This window comes from Rhipicephalus microplus, chromosome 2 (assembly GCF_043290135.1).
Source record: "Rhipicephalus microplus isolate Deutch F79 chromosome 2, USDA_Rmic, whole genome shotgun sequence".
Classification (NCBI taxonomy): Eukaryota; Metazoa; Arthropoda; class Arachnida; order Ixodida; family Ixodidae; genus Rhipicephalus; species Rhipicephalus microplus.
In genome coordinates this window covers 167,907,524-167,934,385 of record NC_134701.1, presented here as the reverse complement: position 1 = coordinate 167,934,385, position 26,862 = coordinate 167,907,524, and the positions used below count along the sequence as shown (strand labels likewise).

At 46.9% G+C, this 26,862-nt stretch overlaps 1 protein-coding gene across 1 annotated transcript in view; it reads right to left on the bottom strand.

The window, feature by feature from the left end:
* The window catches only part of LOC142792641 (vesicular glutamate transporter 2-like), a 92,774-nt gene that overhangs the window by 46,002 nt on the left and 19,910 nt on the right, over positions 1-26,862 (bottom strand). The window contains exons 2-5 of the mRNA XM_075885654.1: positions 21,676-21,791; positions 20,697-20,811; positions 17,226-17,313; positions 2,475-2,552 (exon numbers count right to left, since the gene is read on the bottom strand). Coding sequence (XP_075741769.1) covers positions 2,475-2,552; positions 17,226-17,313; positions 20,697-20,811; positions 21,676-21,791 — 397 coding nt within the window. The remainder of the gene's footprint in view (positions 1-2,474; positions 2,553-17,225; positions 17,314-20,696; positions 20,812-21,675; positions 21,792-26,862) is intronic.

Genomic DNA, 26,862 nt, shown 5'->3' with positions numbered 1-26,862 from the left:
CTAACTAATGCTCCTGATTCAGTGAGGACAGTCTCTTGCCTAAGGGGCTTCAGTGATCACAATTTAATCGAGGTAACGTTGGACTTACCTGTACCATTTGCAGGAATATCCAAAAAGAAAATTCGGGACTACAGCAAAGCAGAGTTTGACAAAATAAGTGCACAGCTCGAAGAATTTTTCAGCAATGTCCTCTTTCCGTCATTCTACAACAGGTCTGTAAATGAAAACTGGGTGCTTTTTAGAGACAAGATGTCTTCATTGATAAACCAATATATCCCTGTTATCACTGTTTCTAATGATCTATCTAATCCCTGGTTCACTAAATCCCTCCGTAAGCAAAGAAACAAGAAAAAACGCCTGTACTGCAATGCCAAACGCAGTGCTACGCCCTCCGCTTGGGAAAAATACAAGCAGTACTTGACTGACTACTGTAAAGCAATATGCAACGCCAAAGAAAAATATTTTCACAACGACCTACCTTCTCTTCTGCAAAATAATCCAAAAAAATTCTGGCGCCTCATATCCCCTAACCACGGTTCCAACCAGTTGTCATTACTTAATGAAAACAACATTCCGCTTTCAGACTACGAGTGCTCCACTACTTTTAATACCTTTTTTTCATCTGTATTTAGCCAAGAAGATTCTTCTGACGTACCACATATCCCTGATTACAACTTCCAATACATGCAGCCTATTGAAATTACGGTGGAGGGTATCGCGTGTCGAATTAAACAGATTAAGGCATCCTCATCAGCTGGTATAGATGATATCAACTCTAAGGTAATTAAAAATACTGTTTCCATATCTAGCATTACATTATACCACATTTTTCGACAGTCGCTATCGTCTGGAAAACTTCCAGACGACTGGAAAATAGCCAAAGTAGTACCCATTTTTAAATCCGGAGATAAGAACTCACCTAAAAATTATCGCCCAATCTCGCTCACATGCATATGTTGCAAACTCCTCGAACACATAATCGCCTCCCACGTATACAGTCACCTCGAGACTAACAAATTCTTCTTTTCAAACCAGCACGGATTCAGAAAGGGCATGTCATGCGAAACACAGTTACTAGAATTCACTACAGACATTCATTACAACATAAATAATGGCCTACAGACTGATTGCATATTTCTTGATTTCGCCAAAGCATTCGATCGTGTCGCCCATTGTCGCCTTATTTCAAAATTATCTGCCCTCCGATTAGACTCCCTCACTTTATCTTGGTTACGCAATTTTCTGTCACTTCGCAAGCAGTTCACAATCGTTAATAATTCTTCCTCTCCCTCTTCGTATGTCTCTTCTGGCGTCCCACAGGGGAGCGTTCTTGGCCCATTACTTTTTCTTATCTACATCAACGACCTCCCAACTAACATATCATCGCATATCAGAATCTTCGCTGATGACTGCATGCTCTACAGACCTATAAACTGTCCTAACGATCACTCCATCCTTCAAGATGATCTGAACACTATTTCTAATTGGTGCAGCACTTGGCTTATGAGGTTGAATACTAATAAGTGTAAAGTTGTTTCTTTTGGACGTAAACAGGTCATATCTAACTTCACTTACCATATGCAATGTGACAGGCTCTCCACGGCGACTTCTTACAAGTATCTTGGCATCCACCTTACACCAGGGCTTTCCTGGTTTGATCACATCACTAACGTTTGTGCAAAAGCCTCCAAAACATTGGGGTATTTACGCCGAAACCTTCGTCGTTGTCCCACTAACATTCGCAAAATGTCTTACCTAACTTTCGTCCGCCCGCAACTTGAATATGCCTCATCTGTTTGGTCCCCTTCCGCTCAGTATCAAATTAACATGCTGGAAACAATCCAGAACAGAGCCACCCGTTACATTTCTAGAAACTATGACATCAATTCCAGTGTGACTCAGCTTAAACTCCATCATTCCCTCCAAGCATTAAATGTTCGTCGTCACGTGTCCTTGTTATGCCTATTTCATAAGTACGTCTACAGTAACAAAACATCGTCGTTGCACCTTCAACGCCCGCTCTACACGTCACGCAGATTACATAACCATCTCAGCTTCACTCGCATTTTTGGAAACACGAACGCGTTCAACACATCCGCACTACCACAAGCCATCCGCATGTGGAATGATCTTCCCGACGATATCGCCTCTGATAGCAACCCCAACACGTTTCGGCAAAAAGTTCAGACGCATTTCCTTAATATTTCATCTTGACGTTCTTTTACTTCTTTTCCGGGGGTTTTTATGTTACGGAGTGTTCTTATATACTTCATCGCCATGTTTACGTATTGCTGACTTATTGCTTTGTTAATTTTTTTTGTTATTACTAACCGACATTGTACCGTTTTTATTTTGAAATTTACATGCGATTTTTCACTGTAACCCCCCTTACTCAATGCCTTCTGGCCTGTAAGGTATTTTCAATAAATAAATAAATAAATGTGCATAAGAGACTCCAAAGTGAATTCACTTACCGTTTGCGTATATCACAGGTGACGTGACGAAATCGAATTCAACCACTTCAAACATGCACCGGCCTCCAAGCAGGGTAGCTTACATGTAAGAGAGAAATGAATACTCGATAAAAGCGTCTCGTACAAAGTCCTTTCTTCGCAGTTCTTTTTTCTATCGAGCAGCTGCAGTGTTCGACACACTCGGTCGCCATTCTCGTCACTTTCGTCAACATCAATCAGAGCATTCAGCAGCGAGTTTAAGACCTCTCTAAAACACTCTGATCACTACTCTTCATGTCATCAAAGTCACACAAAGCTAGGAATGCATATAGTACACCTTTCAGAACTTGGAAGTAACCGACATGCAGCGTTCTTTAAAATGAAGGCAAGCGAAAATATATGCAGATCTTTGTTGTAAGATAAACATAATGTGTCCCAAAGCGTGTGATCGTTTGGAGTGTACGAGAACTCTCCATCAAATGGGAGTCATCCAAACACAATACCTGTGTAACTCCCGTCGGACAAAAAAGATGTCATCGTGTTCTGGTATTTTCAGCCTACAAGATGACATTTATAGGGGCACATTACAAATCGCCTCTTGTAGAACCATCCTGTAAAAAAATAACTAAGGAGTTATACGTTCCCAAATATGATTCTTATGCACGCCGCGTACATTCAAAAGATTATTAATAATAAAATAGTTCCTTGATTCAGTTTTGTGAGCCCTGGCTTGCCACGATCATGAGTTTCTTTAGAGACACGTTAACTCCCTTTAGAGACTCTTAGGAGAGTAGTAGGACACAAAAGAGAATGAACATGTCTGTTTAAGTGGACTCATAGATGATAAGCCAAGGCTCACTGAAGGTAGTAACCCATGGATGAATGGATGCAAACCTTTATTGATAACCCTGAGGTGCACGACAACGTCCCGCGCATGCGCCGCTCCCATTTTGGGACAGCCAGGACATGCCTCAATGCCGGATCATGGGCCCTCTTAACAGCCTACAGTTGAGCTTTGACATCGGGGCTCTTGATAGCGGATAGCCATTTGTTTTCGTTGATAGGGTCCACGCCTCGTAACGAGGGGCAAAGCTCAAGGTCTAACCTAGCGAATTCGTTGCAGTGCCTGCAATCTACTTGGATAGGTGTGCTAAGAAATGTTATGTACAAAAGCCGAGCAAGGATTCGAACCCGTGCCTGTGCTCTATTTAACGTCATGAGTATAAGGGGAAAGTCTGTCTGGCTTAGTTTAAAAAGCGGCCTAGTTTTGTTAAAGGTGCGTGGTTGATCTCTGTTGTCCACTACGGCCGGCCAGCGGGAGAGTGCTCCACGGTCGCGGAGCATCTCTTGCTCGCGGGTATATGTCACGTCGTCACCGTCACATACCGTATATATATATATATATATATATATATATATATATATATATATATATATATATATATATATATATATATATATATATATATATATATATATATATATATATATATATATATATATAGTCACAATGCAGAAACAGCAGCAGTTGAATACCAGACAACTCGCTTTAATTGTATCAGAACACTGGCAAACTGATGATGATGATGATGATGATGATGATGATGATGATGATGATGATGATGATGATGATGATGATGATGATGATTCTTGATACACCCACAAAGGGGATCGGCCAAGAATCGGGCGGCAGGATCTTAACTAAAAGGCTTATGGTTTTTCAAACACAACGTAATTTTGGGCTGAAAAAAATATATAGAAAGAAAAGCCGAAAATCGAAAAAGGAGTATATCTGAGCAGGGAGCGATGCACTGACCGGATGAGAACCTCGTCTTTCTCTCTCGCTGCGCGTGTTCTTCGTTGTTCTCTTGGTGCTACATATTCCATGTGGCATTTTCCCTCCTCCAGAGAGCAGCATCCCGATGTTCTTCTATAAAAAACGGTGCAGTAGATGTATGGTGCAAATCAGTCCAAAAAATAGGGCTTCATTCGCACAACGTGCACGATTTAGCAGCATCCCGATGTTCTTCTATAAAAAACGGTGCAGTAGATGTATGGTGCAAATCAGTCCAAAAAATAGGGCTTCATTCGCACAACGTGCACGATTTCTGGTTTTTGCTGGCAAGTTGTCGAGGGGTTGTCAGGAACCGCCTCGTAATTAACGTCACTCAGGCGTTGCAAAACTGTGTAGGGGCCAAAATACCTCTTCAGCGATTTTTCAGACAGTCCCCGGTGGCGGATAGGACTCCATACACAGACTTTTTCACCGGGCTGATAGACGACATGTCGGTGTCGCAGATTATAACGTTGGGCGTCGTGATTTTGCTGCTGGTTGATTCGGACGCGTGCAAGCTGCCTCGCTTCTTCTGCTCGTTCAGTAAAAGATGCAGCGTCCAAATCGATGTCATTGCAGTCGTGCAGTAACATGGCGTCAAGCATCGTCGTCACTTCGCAGCCATGAAGGAGACTGAACGGCGTTCTTCGTGTAGTTTCTTGCTGCGCTGTATTATAGGCGAACGTGATTTACGGTAGAATGTCGTCCCAGTTCTTGTGATCCACGTCAACGTACATACTCAACATGTCGGCAAGAGTCTTGTTGAGGCATTCTGTTAAGCCGTTGGTTTGTGGATGATAGGAAGTGGTTTTCCGATGGGCTGTTCCACTGAGCTCAAGCACTGTCTTCAGGAGCGCGGCCGTGAAAGCGGCACCTCGATCCGTTATTATGATTGTTGGAGCACCGTGCCTCAGGACGATATTTTCTACGAATACTCATGCGGTTTCAACGGCGGTGCCACTTGACAAAGCCTTTGTTTCCGCATAGCGCGTAAGATAATCAGTGGCGACTATTACCTACTTGTTGCCAGCATTGGGAAGTCGGATATGGTCCAAGGAGATTCATTTCAATTTGGGCAAATGGTACCATGGGCACTTGAATTGGTTGTAATAGTCCAGCTGGTTTTAACGGGGGCAATTTTCGTAGTTGGCAATCGAGGAACGTGCGCACGCAGTGTTTCACAATAGCTGGAAGTCTTGGCCAGTAATATTTCTGTTGGATTCTGGCCAATGTGCGTGTGTATACGAGATTACCCGACGTTGGCTCATCGTGGCAAGCACTAAGTATCTCCTCACGGATTGACGTCGGAACGCCAAGTAGGTGAGTGATTCCTCTGGGAGAAAAGTTCTTCTTATAGAGAACACCACTACATAAGCAGAATGACGGCAGGCTCCTTGCAAATATTATAGAAACGGTTGTTGTCCGGCCATTCAAAAATTCAATAAAGGGAAGCAACTCGCTGTCTTCCTTCTGCTTGCACGAAATCGTAGTGGTGTCGACGACTCCTACAAATGCCATGTTGTCATCCTCTGTGTCGTCATCGCGCTTTATCGGTGACCTTGATAAGAAATCGGCGTCAGCGGGCTGCCATCCGGGCTTATACACGACCGTGATATCAAACTCTTGAAGGCGTAAGCTCCACCATGCGAGCCGACCAGACGGGTCTTTCAAGTTGGTCAGCCAGCAGAGGAAATGGTGGTCGCTGACTACGTGAAAGGAACGACCATAGAGGTACGGACGAAACTTCATAACCGCCCACACGACAGCAACACACTCTTTTTCCGTTGTGGAGTAGTTGGACTCGGCGCGGGAAAGCGTCCTACCAGCATATGCGATCACACGCTCGGCTGAGTCTTGCCACTGGACGAGTACAGCGCCTAAACCCACGTTGCTGGCATCTGTATGGACCATGGGAGGAGCATCCTCATCAAAGTGAGCAAGCACAGGCGGAGTCTGCAGGCGTTGTCGGAGATCGTCAAATGCCGCTTGTTGATCGTCGCCCCATGTGAACGAAACGTCTTCTCTTGTAAGTCGTGTTGACGGCGAGGCTATGAGGAAGAAATTGGCAATAAACCTTCGGTAGTATGCGCATAGGCTAAGGAAACGCCTGACTGCTTTCTTATCTGTTGGCACCAGAAATTTTTTGACGGCCGCAATCTTATCGGCGTCAGGTCGATCACCTTCATGGCTCACCACATGGCCTAAAGATTGGAGCTCCTTGAAACCGAAATGACACTTCTTGGGTTTCAGTGTCAGGCCGGCAGACCTTATTGCCCTGAATACCAATAGCAGCCTGCTCAGGTGTTCCTCAAATGTTTTTGAAAAAGCAATGACGTCTTCCAGATAGACCAGACATGTCAGCCACTTAAGGCCTGACAGAACGGTATCTATTAGTCTCAAAATGTTGCGGGGGCTGAGCACAATCCGAAGGGCAAGACTTTAAATACATAAAGACCGTCAGGCGTTACGAAAGCCGTTTTTTCCTCTATCTCGCTCGTCGACCTCAATTTGCCAATACCTACTTTTGAGGTTTATTGACGAGAAGTAGCGTGCATACCTCAGCCTGTCGAGTGAATCATCGATGCGTGGTAATGGGTACATGTCTTTCTTTGTCACATGGTTCAGCTTGCGGTAGTCGACACAAAATTGCAAGCTTCCGTCTTTCTTTTTAACCAGCACTACCGGTGATGCCCAAGGGCTTCTTGACGGCTGGATGACGTCATCATCGAGCATTTTCTTCACTTGTTCCTGAATTGCTTCACGCTCTTCCGGTGCTAAGCGGTATGGGTTCTGTCGTATTGGCCTTGCCGTCTCATCCGTTATTATCCGGTGCTTCGTCAGTGGCGTTTGACTGATCCTAGAGGTCGATGAAAAACAGTCTTTGAACTGGTGAAGATCTACTAGACGCTGTCTCTGCGCTGGTGATAAATCCGTGCTTACGTCAATAGGTGGTGGGGCTGACGTGGCTTGCGGCTCGTCCTGTTGCACTGCACAGCACTCGCGGATTTCGGTGATCTCGTCGAAGTAGGCAACTGTAGTGCCTTCTGTAATGTGTCGTCGCTCGTTGGTAAAATTCGTCAACAGAACCTCCACTTCACCGCACACAACATCGACGATACTTCTGGCAATTGCAACATCGCGAGAGAGTAGAAGCGTCAATGCTTGTTCAGCAATTCCTTCTCCTGTATGCTTCGCGCTGCACGTGACCGAAACAAGGCGGCACGATAACGGAGGTACGGTCACATCGTCGATGACTCGCAGAGATTTTCGGTGTAGCGCTGCGCTTTGATCCGCTGAAAAGGTCAGCACACCGTCCGCTATATTGATGATGGCACCATATTCACGCAAGAAATCCATCCCTAGGATTGCTTGTTTGCAACACTCGGAAAGAATAACGAAAGTTGCAACGAAGGATGCATCCCCTGTCTTCATTCTTGCGGTGCACTTTCCGGTAGGTGTGAGTAGCTGCCCTCCAGCTCCTTCTATCTGTAGTCCTGTCCATTCTATTCTAACCTTCCTGAGCTTGTCTGCCAGGCTCTCACTCATTATTTCGAAGTCCGCGCCAGTGTCGACCAATGCCATGACGTCATGTCCGTCAATCGTAATTGCAACATGCCCAACGAGTTTAATGTGGAAACTTTTTTTCGGGTCACATAGTGCTCCAAGTACGTCTTAGTGTTACTGATTTTCTATAGTAAGCCTCTAATTGGAGGCAAAGTTCTTTGGAGATTCAGTCACCCATACTCCTTTCTGTGTGTTATTTCATCGGGAACAACTATCTTTTCATACCGAACTAACGTAGCATTTACATTAACATATCAAAGCCACTTGATTTTTAAGTGGGCTCTACCAGAGAAGAGCATGTTTCCGCCACCTCGGCAGTGGCAAAAGCTAGCTTCACTTCTGCTGGCAAGGCATTGCGGGAGCTTCCACTCCAGGAGGAGGAAATAACTTTATTAATGAAAAAAACGGCAAGATGTGGAAGCATTGTCTCTTTCCCCTAGGTGGCAGTCATGAGGTCTTGCACTCTGGCGGCATCCTCGGCTTATTGAAGGACGTCGAGTTGCACCTCTGGGTCTGCGCTTAGCAGTGCGGCCTCCCATTGATCTCCGTTACTGCACTACTTTGCCCTGTCACTGAGGGGAAGCCCACAGTATGTGATTGAGATCCACCCTTTGATTGTAGAATTTACACAAATCTTAGTATAACTCTGGGTAGAGGTAGTGAAAAGTTACCAGGTTCAGGAAAGTGATGGTTTTTAAGAGGCGCCATGCCGTCACCTGCTGCTTGTTGAGCGAGGTATGTTCCAGGGGGAATCGGACCCTGCCTAGCCTGTAGTGTATTGTGATCTCTTCATAACTAATCATGCGGTTCCACTCCGTCCCCGAACTTCGCGCTGCGCCTTTTCGGCCGGCCAGTTCTCGAGCCAGGTCACGCATGATTTCTTTCCCGGAAAGGAAGGAGTGAGCAGGTGCCCATAAAATATGGACTACCCGCTCGTCGCAAAAGTTAGCCAGAATTCTTAACGTTTCCGGTGAGATCCTTACTTTGGCATAATTTTTAACAGCAGTTTTGGAATCGCTGATCACGACTTCGGCTTTTGTGGAGGCTAGTGCTAGTGCTATAGCCACCTCCTCCACCACTTCTTCCCTATCTGTAAGTACACTGCCACTGATTTTTGAATACCGTTGAATATTCGTAGATACGATTACCATGTTTCTGCCATCTCGTATTCTGCCGCATCTACATAGACCACGTCCCGGGCGTTGCCGAACTTTTTATCTCGGGTTTTCGCCCTTTCTATCCTTACAGCATGGTGATGCTCAGGATGCATATTTCTAGGTAATGGATGCACCACAATATGCCCCCTTGCCTCCCACGGAATGTCTTTTTTTACCCCATGTTGTACATTGTACGTGACGAGAATTGTGTCCAAAATATGCCTGCCTGTAGGGCTCTGGGTTAACCGATCATACTTTGCTATTGTGTGGGCCTCTATTAGCTTAGCTCTGCGAGCGTGTTATGTAGCCCTAGAGCCAAGAATTTGTCGTTCGAGGTATTTAACGGTAGACCTATTGCTTGTTTATATGCTTTCCTAATGATGCAATCTATTTTGCTCTGTTCGGCTGCGTGTTGTTTAATATATGTGACGTACACGATGCGGCTGACTACAAAAGCCTGGACTAAACGAAGTAAGTTGTGTTCCTTCATACCATATTTTTTTCTTCCACTCCAGCAATTTTTTTTTTTCAATCCTCCTTGAATATAGCCAGCGCGCGGCGTGCGCGCCTGTCTTGGAGGCGATAAGGTGTACAACGCAAAGCGGCGGGTAGGTGCCACCACTGTGTCGTCCAAGGAGGTTAAAGTAATATTTTTGTAAACCTTCTTGATGTCGTCTTAGCAGAGCGTTGGATAACACTTGCCTTTTTGTGCATAGCGTTTCATTGTCAGCGCAGCGTGATAAACGCTCCGGTACTTAGAATTACTTATGCTTACCTTCTGTAGTATTATAAATCTTCACCAACTAGCCCGTTTGTTGTAGTGTTGTTGTAGTGCTTCAGATATGCGCCATAATTGCTTTTTAATTGACAGTCGTTAAAGTACGAACGCTGAAACTTGAGCAATATTAGTAGGCGCTGCGAGTGGGGTTGGATTTTGGCCGTTTTGGGTATCGTTTCGGTGGACAAATTGACAAACGTGCGGACAGACAGACGGAAATTTCTGCTTCGAAATACCCCGAGAAAGACTATAGTATTTAATAATTCAGAAAAAGACACCGACGCGCGGAGTCGAACGTGGAGCCATTGAGGTGTGAGTGCGAGGCGTTAACCAATGAGCTACGAAGGAGCACCTCCTTCAATGTTCAAACAGCAGCTCTTTATAACTACCGAGGGACCGTTGTATTTTAGCATTACCAGCAAGATGATGCAATGAGCGCGCGTCGCCACATTGTCACGACGCGGCGGTGCGCGCTCTCATCTCCCATGGGTACTTCGCCCCGCGGAGAGGAGGGGGATAGACGCTCACTCGCGCACCCTTATCTCGCGGTGGGGAGGATCGTACGTGTTGGCTGGCGCTGGGCTTTCACTGGAACAATTCTATTGTAGTTACCGGGCGCACAAAGGTCACTGCAATCGTTGCACAGTCTCCGTTTGCGAAAAAGGCGCGCTTTTCAGACACAGCGAAGTTACAACTGAGAAGCTTATACCCCATGGCACACGGGTGCCCGCGAACACCGTTTAACTCCCTCGTCCTTATGACAAGGGAGATGCGGCCCGTGTCACACGGCCACCCGTGCGCAAACGAAGGTAAACGGAGCCTTTTACAAAGGACATTCGACGATCTCTCTTTGCAGCGGAACGAGGTACTCTCGTCCCCAATATATGTAGGTCAGAAAAGTATTTTGAGCACTAAGTTGCCACAGTGAGAACAATAATACATTATGGCAATAATCAACGTTCTTTTGTTACAGTACTCATTTATAACGTGTGTTTTTTTACCTGTATATACGCCCACCAGAGTGCAGCTACGCTCCACACCAATGCCCTCTACACCGTGCCTAGATTGTCGGGCGCTGGTATTTAAAGATATTTCGTCCGTGCGTGCGGTTGTTGTTGTCGCCGTGCTTGCGTTTGCTCAAGGGAGGAATGACTGACAGCGTTGCATCATCGTCACCTGCTTCGACGGCTGCAGGAGTGATGCGACCCAATCTATTTCAAGGGTAACTTACGGGCTAGAAAAACAACTAGTCGTCGAGCACGGCGCAATCGCAAACAAACATAGCGTTAGGCCCAAGGAAGGAAGGAAAATAGAGGGAAAAGAAAGACAAGGAGGTTAACTAGCCTATAGGCAGCCGGTTCGCTACCCTGCGCATGGTGGCCAGTGTCGCTGCCAGCATCACTACATAGAGCGAATGCATATTCATTTAAAATAAGCTAGCTTTATTGCTATCTTTGCTTCAGACCCACCTAATGTTGTGTTTTAGGGGCGAAGCTCCTTATAACGGCACCCATTCGTCCCTCGTAGCCGTTGTAGTGTGTAACAAGTATAACATTTTTGACCTCCAAGGTGGTGCCGGTGAGAGATTTCTTCTGTGCGTAGTGGAACAATAAAAGATAGTGCTCAATGTACATGCCAATGGCTGCTAAGGGGGAATGAGAGATAATTCGGCTTTTAGTTAACGCGCATGCAGCGAATTTTTCATTGTTCAACAACACACAGAAGACAAGAAAGGGTTGCTACGTTATACTCGCTGGGCGTAACCTCCTAGGTTTTAGAAAGGTTTAGCGAGCGTTGGGCCGCAGTGCCATGAATACAGTGAAGTAGTATATACCATGAACTCGAGGTGGTTAAAGGTGGGAAGTAGACACGAAGCGCAAGCCATAACAATGTGTGCATGTGCCTCCTCTCGTTCAGTCCTCGGAATGTCCGCTGGATGGCGGTGCTTCTATATGAGGAATATATGAAGAAAAGATGCGAGATGGTGGTACTTGGAGTGTTGAATAGGTGGACGAACGGACACTCAGACAGATGCATGGACGGACGCACGAATGGCTGCACGGAAGGATGGATGCATAGACGGACACAGGAGTGGTTGAGTGGACGAAAGCAGGGACGGACGCACAGATGAACGTGCGGACGCACGAACAGACGCACGCACGAACGGGCGGATGGACGCACGGGCGGCCACACAGACACACACATGGACGGACGGAAGCAAGAACGAATGGACGGACGGATGCTTCGCCCCACTATCCATCACTCACTCCGTGGATATGCTGCATTTTTTATGATAGAACGCTAAATACTGCCCCATAGTATCGCGATAGTGCCTTACAGATATGTCGGATTATCTGCAGTTTTTGTATAAGAATGCTTTAAGATGTATTTGTATTTTAGTAGGTAAACACTATAACTATAGATAGTAAAGAATCATTACTTGACTTGAGCGATACTGCGCAGGTCAAATAGTAGCAATTATCATCTTTTTTTTAACCACATAACGAAGATTCCCCCTAAACAAAGCAACTATAGATGGAATCAGAATACTTCTGCGAAAATCAACAGTGCCGGCAGAGCCCCCTCGCGACAACTATTACAACCTTGTTATTGCTGTGTGGCACTGCCACAACTCCATCTCCGTCGTACTCCCTAGGGTAGATTTGTGTTAGCGGAGTTTAAGGGCCAAACCTCATAAGCGCGAAAATGCACGCGACAGCGACGAGCGATGCGACGTAGATCGGCTTCGCGCGATCAGTCGCTAGCGCAGGCAAACCTCATTCACGCGACGGCTTCGGGGAGCGAATTCCACTGTTGCTGGCATGACGCCGTCTACTCGCACCAAGAAAACCGCGTAGCGAGCGGTATGCAATTTAAAAATAACACATATTGTTGTGTAATGAAACGGAAAGTGTTTATTATTGCCTTGCAGCACTTTTTCTATGCACATGCGTAATAAACATTGAGTTATTTCTTGTTGCGCATACGTGACTCGGGCAGGGTCACGTGCACCTATGTAGTCTTTGTCTTTTCCGGTATTTCGTTATTGGCTGCTTGAGCCCAGCACTTCCGGGCGATGAGCGACGGTTTCTAAAGCCCAAACTCCATAAGCGCGAAAATGCACGCGACAGCGACGAGCGACGCGACGTAGATCGGCGTCGCGCGATCAGTCGCTAGCGCAGGCAAACCTCATTCACGCGACGGCTTCGGCGAGCGAATTCCACTGTTGCTGGCATGAGGCCGTCAACTCGCACCAAAAAAACCGCGTATCGAGCGGTTTCCAATATAAAAATAAGATATATTGTTGTGTAATGGAACGGAAAGTGTTTATTATTGCCTTGCAGCATTTTTTATATGCGCATGCGTAATAAACATTGCGTTTCTTGTTGCGCATACGTGACTCGGGCAGGGTCACGTGCACCTATGTAGTCTTTGTCTTTTCCGGTTTTTCGCTATTGGCTGCTTGAGCCCAGCACTTCCGGGCGATGAGTGATGGTTTCCAAATCTGGAGAACCGAGCGATCGCGCGAAAACGAGCACGCGACACGTCGCGCGAACGCCCTGTTTCGTCGCTCATAGCGTCGCTCGCCGCTGTCGCGTGCATTTTCGCGCTTATGGAGTTTGGGCTTAAATCTGGAGAACCAAGCGATCGTGCGAAAACGAGCACGCGACACGTCGCGCGAACGCCCTGTTTCGTCGCTCATAGCGTCGCTCGTCGCCGTCGCGTGCATTTTCGCGCTTATGGAGTTTGGGCTTAAATCTGGAGAACCAAGCGATCGCGCGAAAACGAGCACGCGACACGTCGCGCGAACGCCCTGTTTCGTCGCTCATAGCGTCGCTCGTCGCCGTCGCGTGCATTTTCGCGCTTATGGAGTTTGGGCTTAAATCTGGAGAACCAAGCGATCGCGCGAAAACGAGCACGCGACACGTCGCGCGAACGCCCTGTTTCGTCGCTCATAGCGTCGCTCGTCGCCGTCGCGTGCATTTTCGCGCTTATGGAGTTTGGGCTTAAATCTGGAGAACCAAGCGATCGCGCGAAAACGAGCACGCGACACGTCGCGCGAACGCCCTGTTTCGTCGCTCATAGCGTCGCTCGTCGCCGTCGCGTGCATTTTCGCGCTTATGGAGTTTGGGCTTAAATCTGGAGAACCAAGCGATCGCGCGAAAACGAGCACGCGACACGTCGCGCGAACGCCCTGTTTCGTCGCTCATAGCGTCGCTCGTCGCCGTCGCGTGCATTTTCGCGCTTATGGAGTTTGGGCTTAAATCTGGAGAACCAAGCGATCGCGCGAAAACGAGCACGCGACACGTCGCGCGAACGCCCTGTTTCGTCGCTCATAGCGTCGCTCGCCGCTGTCGCGTGCATTTTCGCGCTTATGGAGTTTGGGCTTAAATCTGGAGAACCAAGCGATCGTGCGAAAACGAGCACGCGACACGTCGCGCGAACGCCCTGTTTCGTCGCTCATAGCGTCGCTCGTCGCCGTCGCGTGCATTTTCGCGCTTATGGAGTTTGGGCTTAAATCTGGAGAACCAAGCGATCGCGCGAAAACGAGCACGCGACACGTCGCGCGAACGCCCTGTTTCGTCGCTCATAGCGTCGCTCGTCGCCGTCGCGTGCATTTTCGCGCTTATGGAGTTTGGGCTTAAATCTGGAGAACCAAGCGATCGCGCGAAAACGAGCACGCGACACGTCGCGCGAACGCCCTGTTTCGTCGCTCATAGCGTCGCTCGTCGCCGTCGCGTGCATTTTCGCGCTTATGGAGTTTGGGCTTAAATCTGGAGAACCAAGCGATCGCGCGAAAACGAGCACGCGACACGTCGCGCGAACGCCCTGTTTCGTCGCTCATAGCGTCGCTCGTCGCCGTCGCGTGCATTTTCGCGCTTATGGAGTTTGGGCTTAAATCTGGAGAACCAAGCGATCGCGCGAAAACGAGCACGCGACACGTCGCGCGAACGCCCTGTTTCGTCGCTCATAGCGTCGCTCGTCGCCGTCGCGTGCATTTTCGCGCTTATGGAGTTTGGGCTTAAATCTGGAGAACCAAGCGATCGCGCGAAAACGAGCACGCGACACGTCGCGCGAACGCCCTGTTTCGTCGCTCATAGCGTCGCTCGTCGCCGTCGCGTGCATTTTCGCGCTTATGGAGTTTGGGCTTAAATCTGGAGAACCAAGCGATCGCGCGAAAACGAGCACGCGACACGTCGCGCGAACGCCCTGTTTCGTCGCTCATAGCGTCGCTCGCCGCTGTCGCGTGCATTTTCGCGCTTATGAGGTTTGGCCATAACAGAGTTTGGTGGTGACCGTGCGACAGGGGTATTATTCGCGTTCATCTGTACCTGTGAGTACGTTTTGTGGGTCATTTGTGCGTGAAAAACGCGGGGCATGTTTCAATCTACTTGCCATTCTGCGTATGACATTCACATTTGTTGCCATCGCGTTCATTGCTTCGCCATTGCGGCAAAGCTGTCACTTTTTTAGATGCGGAGCATCTCTTGCTCGCGGGTATACGTCACGCGTCCGTAGTCCGAACTCACACTACGCATGCGCGACTCTTCTCCTTCTCTCTCTCTCCAACAGCTGCGCGTTACTCTCCCCAATTCTCTCCTACCACCTGCCTGCGCTCGCTTCCCCATTGCGTATCGGCGTCCCCTCCCCTCTCTACACTAGCCCTTTCACATTCTCGCGTCGTTCGAATGCTGGCGCCTACTTCCGTGATTGAACCCACTACCTCGTGCTCGGCAGTTGGACGCCATAGCCACGCATTGAGATACCGCGGCTTTCTACAGTATCGTTTGCTCTGTAAGCGCGGGGAGCTTCATCTTATTTTGCCGTAAAAGCAGCTTCTCCCGGGCTCACTTGCTCAACGAAGCGAGCGACTGATAGTTTGGCTCACATACACAATCAAGGCCGTCAGTGGCACTGGCTAACACTCTCGGGGCTAGATCACAGTTTCCTTAAATATTCACTAGAGAGAACTCTGGCGCTGCGATCGTTCAGCCTACACGGCAATAAGTTTGCCTATCGTATTCGAGCCTGCGGGCTTCCAACGCACTTTTGGTTTTCTTCATCGTTGTGTGTTGGTTTTGTTTCGTATAAACGATAGTACCATTGGAAACTTTGTGAGCCAATCTGATGGTGAGCTTGAAAAAGTGATGGTGGTAAAGCATAACCTCTGAACCTATGCTGAGCGTCGCCTTGTGGCAAAGCGGATTCAGGCCACGCGAAGCCGAATGAACCCGAAAGAACTAGAATTAGACATATCCATGCACTAACTATCATTCTCATGCTGGCTGAAACGCCGTGCGTTGCTGCTCCCATAGACACTAGTGCCGGAGTTTCCTGTAGCGTACTTGATGGAGTACTCGTACATACACGCGTACCTTTACAATTCCACGGGACTGCTCTTTTGTGCTGTTCAATTAGCCAAGTTGGATAAGTGTGTTGTACAGTTCCTCAGTGACTCGATGTCTACAACGAGCAATCGTTTAACTGCTTGACTGATTAGTAATCCAACTGTCAGCGTGGTAGCCTAATATCAAAGAATCACACGTACGAGTCGGGAGAAAAAATGCAGGTTCGGCTCTCACCTGCGGGAAATCGCCTCTCTTTCCACTTTCATTACTCTTTTTTTCACATCATTTACGCGCTTCGTTAAAAAAGCATAACCATTCGTTTCCTCTAAAATTTAGTTCCCTTGGAGACATTACAAGAAAATGGGAAAACTGGCCCTCCAATTCTCTTATTCCTATTTCTAAGACGTTAATTATGTTGTTGTCTCCCTCTCTTTAACGCTGCTTTCGTCTTGTGCCCGGTACCTATTCAATTTAGCGTTTCCGGTGGTCCTCAGCAGACTGCTCTCTTCTTTCGATTAATGTCGTGTATCATTTCAAATAAACGGGTAGAAAGCTATTGTACTGTTCGCACGCGGGAAGCTAGAGAGAAACTACGCATTTCGGGGAAGCCCCGACGCCTCGTCAGGCGAGTCAGTGATGTTCGAAACAGATGCTGCTTTCCCGAAGAAATCGCACACCACTTTTTTCTTTCGGTTAAAGGAGATGTGAAAGAGAGACTGCCAGAATCAATGACAGCGCGCGTCAGTGCTTTTACGTGTCGACAGATAGTCCTTCCCAGAAGCTCTGTCCAGCGACGCTAAAACTGCGACAAGCCAGTAAAAAAGACGTATGTTTGAACCACAGCCAAAGGCATAACTCTCGGCCCAAGAGAGAGAAAGCAAGAGGAAGAAAGCCTAGGAGGTTAACCAGATGAGCGTCCGGTTTGCTACCCTGCACTGGGGATAGGGGAAGGGGGATTAACAAGAGAAAGAGAGAATAGTTAATTGTTTTCAGTAGACTAATGATCCGTGACAGAAAAACTGCTTTCATCAATAGCGAGTGTTTAGTGTGAACGATGTGCATCTGCATATAGCCACCTTATGAACATACTGGATGCGAGGACGGCGACCATGGTCGTTCGTTCGTCGACGGGAGTCCAGTCGGCCAGCACGCCGTACAGGGACGTCACCAGGAACCCCTGGAATACAAGAAGGAAACAAAAGAAAATAGCGTGTCAACCGGCGACCGCAAGTAGGTATATGCGGACATTGAACTTCACGAGCTTGACCTAGACAGCTTTTTAAGTACAAAAGAAAAAAATCAGAACAGTCCTTCCGACAAGCTGCCGTCCATCTCCTTTCCCATGCGTGCTTCCAGTAAAGACAGTCATTAAACTTTTTTATGATGATTATAAATGGGGAGGCGAATGGTACGACACGGCGTCCGCTATGAAGCGCAAGCTCATGAGAATGACAGCGGACACGACCACAGCAACCTATGGAAATTGCATTTGAAAACACGTAAGACGCGAAATTTTCGCATGACGTCATCCATTTAGCGCGGCAGTTTCCTGGTTTCGTGCACGTGCGTCGTAATTAGACTACAACCAATGTTTTCGGCAGTGCGAGTTGTCTCGATGTTCTTTGAAAGAAACGTCGTAGAGGAGGTGCAGCGCCGCCAAGCATCAGAATATATATTATCCGCCGGATCGCTTGACGACCATGGTTATGGCGGTGGGCTTACTCACGCCACCTAGAGAGAGGAACTCAGCAAATTCCTCCTTATGTACGCTACTGGTCGTATGCGCATGAAGAAGAGAAGCTTCATTGTACATGCAGCTTGTACATAAATAAACGAAACAAAAAATAGAAGTAAAAACAGTGCATACATTTTACAAATGAGCACTAGAACACAACTTTATCTCTGCGTACTCGAATGTGACAAGTTAAAAGAACAACAAGACGGATCGAATCGTTCACATTGCAGAGAATGTCAAGCCTGCATGCTTACTAGAGTGGGTGCTTCGCTAGGACGGAACAACTGGAAACTTCAGCTGTCCCAGCAGCGTGCGTGCCATCGTCGAAAAAAAAAGCCTCTTCACCATGTTTCCAGCTGCTCATCGACGTAATTTCACACAATGAGGTGTATTTTCTGGAGTCCGGGACAGGCGCATAGTCGAGCCAACAATCACGCACAGAGTCTTTTAGCGCCTTACAGATTTTTCCATGTAGTGTAGCAAACCTATTGAAACCTGGTCCAGCTCCCTCGATTTCATTTGCTTTTCTCTCTGTATATACACGGATCTTTTTATCTAAACACTATGAGTACATCAAGTACGGCGCTATAACACAAAATTTTCTACGCAAAAAATCTAAGTTTTGCTGCGGAGGACATAAATTTCAGGAAATTACCTAACAAAAAGCTTGTTAATAAACTTTTACTAGAGCCTTAGCGAAGAGTTCTTTTTTTTTTTTGTTCTAAAAACTTTTTTTAAAGTTTTTTTTTTACTAAGCCAATGGCACACTCAAGTAATTCAGAGCATTTTATGATATCTGCATACATGAATGCATAGCTTAGCACCAGTATAGCTGCAGTCACACATTAACGCCTTTGTGAAACGCCGCAGGTTATTGTTCTTTTTATTTCTTTACTTATTAAATGAGTGCGAAGGCGAGATTTTGGAATCGTGTCAACTGCCCGCTACTAGCCTCTTGCACAAACAGCTATCTATCGATCTAGAGCAAACAACCTTCAAAACAACATACAAAAAGCGGCGACATAAATCCGCTTTATTGAAATTCTGCTTGAGGCAATGATAGGGCAACAAGCGCCTTGATAATGCTGACCAATATCATTAGGACATTTTCTAGAAAACAGCTGCATTGTTAGCTGTTATAAACCCGTGACCGATGAAGGTTTTTGATGTTCAATATATCTTAACGCCACTTTGTCTTGTTGCTTACGTTATGATGACTGTCACATTGCATCTTAACTTGATGCCACAAATGCATGCTACGGTAGATTCTTGTTACGTGACTGTATTAATCGTATAATTTTTTAATTCATCTTGCAGCCTGTGAGTGTTAAGAAGACATGTTTGTTTTCGTTTACCACAAATGTTTTAACCCATGTTGTTGGTTACTTGATTAATTTTAATTGGTATGTAATTTTGAACACTAGTGGCGCGTGCTTAATTTTTGCGCCCACATGCCTTTATATCATATCAATAAAAAGTTTGCACTCATGGCATAAGGGGTGTTTAGAAAAAGTGGATAACAATTCAGAGTACTATATACTCCACTATGGGAGAACATGAAGCCGTCTCGTGGGCCTCACACTTGATGAGGGCACATTCACAAAAATTACAGAGCCACATTTTTTACTGCACTGCCTAGTAGACATGTGTTGAGAAAGAATGGTTAACAGCAACTGTTTCAGCGACAGTAGTATTTTTGGCGGGACGGCTCAGTGCTATCCCATAGTTGAGTACAAAGAACTCGAAATCGTTACACATTTTTTTTTCTAAACACGATTTAGAGTACTTGGTACTCTACTATGGGAGAGCGTTAAGCAAGCCCGTGGGCCCCACACTTCACGGTCTTAGGGTGGTTGGCAGCGCATGTTTAGAAAAAAGTAGTAAACGATTTAGAGTACTTAGTACTCTACAATGGGAGAGCAAGAAACCGTCCCGTGAACCTCAAAAACCTGGGAAACGGAGGCCCTCGATAAAAAGTGATACCTCGTTTTCAACGTATATACACAGTCTATGTCGGAGCTAGACCATTGTAGTATCGCCATGCATGATCATGACCTTAATTAGCGCCCTGCTTCAATCACATCTCGAGGCATTCGACTGAAGCCCATTTTCGTTTCCATTACTTCTTTGTATTCTTATTAATATTCACTTGCCTTTCTTCTGAAATCTTTAAATGTCATTCTCCATCCGTGTAAAGAGTGCATGTCAGCTGTTATGTAGACGTTGGCCAAATTTTCCGACTTTTCTGCATAGAGTTTTCTTCTTTGTCTCTCTCCCTCTCTCTTATACAAATCGCAGCTCTCGCGCTCGCATAGGTGCGTCGACTGCGCAAAGTGGAAAGTCTTGACATTTCTTTTTCTGTCCCGTTTAACGATATATAAATACAGAATGCAAAGCCTGAGCAAGGGCAAACATCTTAAAACTTTGTGTTTTTCTCAGACTCGCATGATGGAGAGCTTTCACGTGAAAGCTGCTTGTGGCCGTATGTCGAACTTGTTTTGGGAAGAACTTGATTTTTAACACGACCAAGGTAGCGGAAACGTGAATGTAGGACGCTCGCTTTCTTGCTTTTCTTTCTTTCGTTTTCTTTTTTCTCGCGTAAGTTTATTCTTAGGAATGGTCCGTGTACAGTCGAGTTCGGCTCAGCTCATGTTTTTTTTTTCAAGTGTAGCACACAATCAACAATATTCCAAGTTTTTATTTTCAGTGTCATAAATAGATGTATGGAATGCATGCAACATATTGCAGAAGTAATGACGTCAGTTAAACAAGCACAACCATAAAATGCCGGCAGTGACATCTGAGACGTGATCACGATGACCAACCTCAGCTGCTCCGTTGAGGAACTGCGCACCCGCCAGTCCGTGTATGCCGAGGTGGATGGCCATAGGCGACACTTCGAGCAGCACCGACAGCGTCAACACCGAGGCTCCAAACACCCTGCACAAGACATCATCAGTATCAACATTCTGGCAACTATGCGTCGTTTGGGGTTGGTTAGCACAAGCCTCTTTGGTTGGCGCATACTTGGTAGGATAAGCACACCCTTGGGAGTGGTCAAGAGAGAGACTATATACAGCGCTCCTGTCTATCGTCCGTCGTTCTGAGGTGTTGTTTCTTAGCTCCCTAGGGAACCCTCCGAACAGTCATTTGATAACTTGTGAATGCTTATTTGTGAACACCCAATCACCTATGTGACGTTTTATGGTACTAAACAGGGATACTATACAGTCGGCCGATGGATGCAAAGGTTAATGTATTACCAGTATTTCTGGCGTCAAAACTTTTGAGGGTGCAGCGCTATAATATAAGCACCAAGAGAGAGACATAGTACATACCACGAGAGCTGTGGTGCTACATTATATCCATCAAGCGTCCTCAGCCCTTCCATAAAAATATGTGTGAGTAGGAAACATACTCCCACTGCCAAGCACACAGTCGTGGTAAGTGCGTGCACCTTCTTTTCAGCTTTCGTAAGCATGATAAAGAACAATTTACCATCCAAAACATAACTGCCGAGTAAGGAAATGCTCATGTGATATGGTTTTGTAATAAAAATACAAAAATACACCTGACTTGTGCTACCAAACATCTCTTAGAAAACTGGCAGAACTTCAGTTTGGGCGAGCCAGTTCATGGCCAACCTTTTTGGGGGGTGCAGCGTTACGAAAAACATTCAGAGAGGCACATAGTAGACACCAAGGTTACTATGGTGTATACTGTGTGCCTATATTCATGTTTTTCACTCAAAAAGCTTTATCTTCGAACAGACAGACAAGCATGGTAATTCCATCTAATACGCACCTGTTGGCACCGTATCCGACGCTGACCAGTGATGCCGGCAGCAGGGAGAGCAGAAGGCCCACCAGGTGGGAGTAGACGAAAGGTTCCTTCTGCTCGTACGGGAAGTAGTCTTTCCACTGCAAACAAGTAATAATCATGCTGGGAATGACGAATCCGACATAGTTCGAACCCCAAACAAAATAAAACTACAAGAGGCGGTCATTTCACATACACTTTTCAACGTAGCCATGACAGGCCTTGCAAAAAAATTCAAAAATATTTCCCGTATACAACATGCGATATATGCGGATGACATCACAGTACGGACAACCACAGGCACCCTAACGGAGAAAAAATATAGATTACTACAGGTAGCTAGCACCATAGAAGAATACACAAGGATACGGGGTCAATAATGCTCATCTGAAAAAACGGAGCTCATTCGCTTCACAAAGAGAAAAACAAAACAAAGGACGGAGCCGAGCCTAAAGCCGGAAGTCAGGCTTAACAGAAATATCATCTGGAGAAAGATACCGTACGAATATTAGGTATGTGGCTGCTATCTAATCAGAGGTATCTGCACACTAAATCAAAGCAACGGCACAGCAGACCTCACGCATGATCTCGCGTATAACACACAACCGTGAAGGCAGAAGAGAACAAGATACCCTCAGACTGGCCGAAAGTCTTGTCATCAGTCGTGTTACATACTCACTTCCGTACGCAATATGAACAGTAAAAAAAATAGCAAACCAAGTAAGAATGGCTTACAGACAGCCCTAACATTACCGCGGAATGCTTCAAACGACAAGCTACTGGCACTTTGTCTCCATAACACCATTGAAGAATTATTCGAGGCTCAGCTACAAGCGCAAGGAAATCGCCTCCTCCAGACCCCAACTGGCAGAGCCGTCCTAACAAAACTACCGCGTGCTACATTGATACAAAAAACAACAAGAAACTTAACAGGTACCAAGCGAACTTAGAGATTGTACATATCGCCAATACCAAGCAACATGGATCCTACTCTGCATGCTGGGAAAATAAAGGCAAAGGCCTAATACATTGATGAAATGACAAGATGTATGAACGTGGCAAGATTCGCTGACGCCGCGCCTTATGAGACAGACGCAGAGAAATCAGTGTGTGTAGTCGCAGACCGTACAGGGACCGTACTACAGCCTGCGCTACAATAAATCGAGCCTGTGCAGATACATGTATGGCTTCCTGTCATGTTTTTTTGGGGGGGGGAGACGCTTAAGGACCTGCATCAGATGCAGGTACCCAAGAATTATGCGTACCTCGCCAGTGGCCCTGATTTAAGGTGCTATGATGTTAACGGCGTTGGCCCTAATGAGGAACCTGAATCGCTCTTGTGGGAACTGTCATGTCCTACCCATGAGGTCGTGGCTGCTCGTTACGTGGGCAGTGATCGCACTTGTCTTATCACTCTTCAACGTCCTCGTTCGCTCAAGAACGTATTCTATATTACAGTTGCGTTTAAGGTCTTCGTTCATTCAAGCCGTCTGTTGTGTACTGCCATTCCTGCTTTAAAGAAGGCTAAATAAAATCTTCCTGCCCTTACTCTTCTGAGGATGACACCATGGAACGTGAAGCATTAGCATCATTTCGATGTGGCTTATGCCATACAAATGATCATGACATCACTTCTGCCTCATGTCCAACCAAACAAAAAGCCACCAAGAAAGCTCGGCAACGCCAGCCTCAGAGATCGCTACGGACTAAGGAGTCTTGAACCACGAACCCGGTTCTCACACACAACCACTACGACATTCTAGCCTCGCGAAATAGCGACTATACTGAAGTAGCTCCCGGAACCACGACACAAGATTCGGCCACACCTTGTTTAGTGCCGTGGTTGCGTCTTCAAGTTCCCCCCCCCGACACGCTCCTCCAGTGTTGGAAGACCAGGTTCTTCCTGTAGTAAATGATGAGTCTGAGATAGATTCCCGTCTTGCAAGCCTTGGAAGGGAAAGCCGGCGTCTCAATCAACACCGTGCGTTGCTACAGCGTCGGCGAAACGGTACGCACTCGCTGCATACACTGTCGGCGTCTACATCTGCCCCTTTGGCACAAACTCCTGTCTCGCCACCCGAGTCTAAATTTGTTTCACCCCAAGTACTGCTGTACTTCGTTGCGTATCAACTTCAGCATCTGGCTGCGGTGCTTGTGGCTAATCTCAATTCATTATGGCTTCCAAATCACATTGACCAGGAGGCATTCTGCAATGAAACTGCCATGGTCTTGCCGGAAATGTGGGAGAGCTACGCGAGCGTCTCAAAAATGGGAAGCTGCGTGTTTGGGCTCTGCTTCTTAAGGAATCTAATGGCCTGCCAACCATATCAGGTTATGTAACGTACTCTTCGCCTTCAATGTTGGATCACCGGTGCTCTACGAAGGATGTTCCCCCTGGAAAGGTTGCAGTTTATGTGCGATTCACTCTTCATCAAACCCATATGGACTTTCGTGATAGTGTACTTCATGGCAGGAAGTCACGGCTCTTTTAGTTGGTCTACGACGCACCAATGTCATCACTGTTTCATTTTACGCCCGTCCGTACAGTGGTCGTGCGGCTCGGATGCCTCTCGGTTGGTTGACGCACTTAAGACGACAGCATTCTGGATATCCCATCATGGTAGCAGGTGACTTTAAGGTGCCTCAGACTACGTGGGGTTATGCGTATTGCAGTTCACGTGGTGTAAGTGTGCACGGTACATTTACGGACGCAAATTTTGCACTTCTTAATGATGTATCAGTGGCCACTTGTCGGCGTGACCACCCTCACGCGTTGCCTCATTCACCGGACTTATCTTGGTGGCATTGCGATCTCCTGAGCCCTTGGGGTAGCGATCACCACCCAATTCACCTCGGCTCACATTCGGACAGAATCCGACGTCTTCGCCTGCCTTCTCGAGTGGTGGATTGGGACCAGTACAGAATGATTTCAGAAAACGCGATCTCTCGCTCTGTTTCAGACCCTTCGGATTGCATAAGTGCGACATTAGCTCAGGCGACAAGTGTTTGGTGGGTGGATTAATCACGACCTGCTCCCGATTTGCAGCTTCTGCGTCTATGGGGTCAAGCAGAAGTAGCGTCAAAACGAGACCCTACAGCAATTGCCACTAGTTTGGAAGCCCAACGCCTTCAAGCAGCAGCTCGATGCCATGAACACCGCCTGGAACGTGATAGCTGGATGAACTGGTGCTCCTCACTTGGGCCTTCGGCGTCTAGTGCCTCTATATGGCACACCTTCCAAGCCATGGAACGCGGTCGGCGGCCTCCTGACCCCACAGCCTGCGCACTATCAGCATCCGGCCAGACTCCAGCCGTATTCGCCGACACCGTCGCCCACATCATCACCCACACATTCTTTCCTGCGTTAGACATGGCTCCACCTCCATTCACGGCTCAGAACTGCCTGCCAGCGTATGCAGGTATGCTTCCCACGCTTACCGATGTACAGGGAATACAGGCTGATTTCACTATGGACAAATTCTTATCAGCAATAGACCTATCAAAACCGAGCAAAGCACCGGGACCAGATAACATACCTTGTGAAGTTTACAAAGACACGGAAGGCAAGGTTCTACTTGTCCTGTTAGAGGTAATAAAGAAAGCTTGGGCTACTGGAACATTCCTCACTCTTGGCGGCATGCAGAAGTAGTTGCCATTTTTAAAGCAGGAAAACCTCCAGGAAATATCACACAGATGCATCCGATAGCTCTCACGTCAACATTGTGCAAAATAACACAGCGTATGCAAGCGACACGCATTACGTGGTGGCTCAAGAGATACTCCTGGCATCATCCTGGCCAAATTGGGTTCCGTCTGCATCTGGGCATTGAGGATGGCCTTGCCTTCCTCTCATGCATGGTTCTCGTTGGAGGTCTATCTCGACGGATTCGCACCATTCTCTCTATGCAAATCTGTAAAGCATATGATAATGTGAGCCATGATGCTATCGTGGAAATTCTCCACTGGCTCAAATTTTCCAGTAGAGTGTGCACGTTCATTAAAGCCTTTTTTTATTATCGCCGTTTCTCCATTCGCCTAGCTGGTCAGCCACTTAGAAAATTTGTTTCCTATAGAGGTGTCCCCCAAGGATCTGCGCTCGCACCAGTTTTTTTTTAACGTGGTCCTCCTCCCAATGACATGGACGCTAGCGGTAGTTCACCACGCAAAATACATTATGTATGCAGTCGACATCACTCTTTGGAGAGTGCATCCAGAAATCAGCTGTCAAGAACAATCATTGCAAGAGGTACTCAACATTAACCTTAACTGGTGCACCCAGATTGGTCTCGAAATCTCCAAAGAAAAAACGAAGTTCATGACGGTTGCGAACAAGTACGGACGTCATAAACTGGAATTCTGGCCTCGGCAGTTAATTTTGGATCAGCAACCACTACTGAGAGCCTCAGATCTTCGTGTGCTTGGCCTGAAAATTCACGCCACTGTATCTTCAGGGTCTTGGGTCAAGAGTGCCAAGCAGCAGGCATCAGAAACAATGCACCTCATACAAAAGATAGCGAAGAAATTTGGTGGTGCTACCTCATACATGGCTTGCCTCCTTGTCGTACGATATTGCAGCCAAGGCTCGTTTACCGCGCTTAGTTCACTGACATCACGCATCACTCCACTGACAGTACTTCAACAGGAGTCCCAACCGCGCTAGAAGATCCCAGCTGCGGCGGCTGCATTTCCGATGGAGGCGGAAATGTTGTAGGAACGTGTGCTCAGATTTGGGTGCACGTTAAAGAACCCTAGGTGGTCGAAATTTCTGGAGCCCTCCACTACGGCGTCTCTCATAATCATATGGTGGTTTTGGTACGTTAAACACCAGATATCAATCAACCGCGCTAGAAGATTACAGACAAACACTTATATAAATCTGCACACTTTCCACCTGATCTACCCTACGGCATATCGAGACATATGCCCGTGGTGTGGAGCTACCCCACCACTCTTACATTACATGGGTGTGTTCAGAGCATGACGAAGAGCATGGCCCGAATAGAACGTGGGACGAACGGTTGGCGCTGCTGTCTAGCCAGCCGTGTTGCACCAGGGATGGCTAGACAGTCGCATTCGATCCATGGATCAAGTGTGACTGGTCCACAGAGCTGAACGGATGGCTCGAGCCAGTGGGTACCTTGAATAGGGGCACCGCCCTTACGGACATATTAT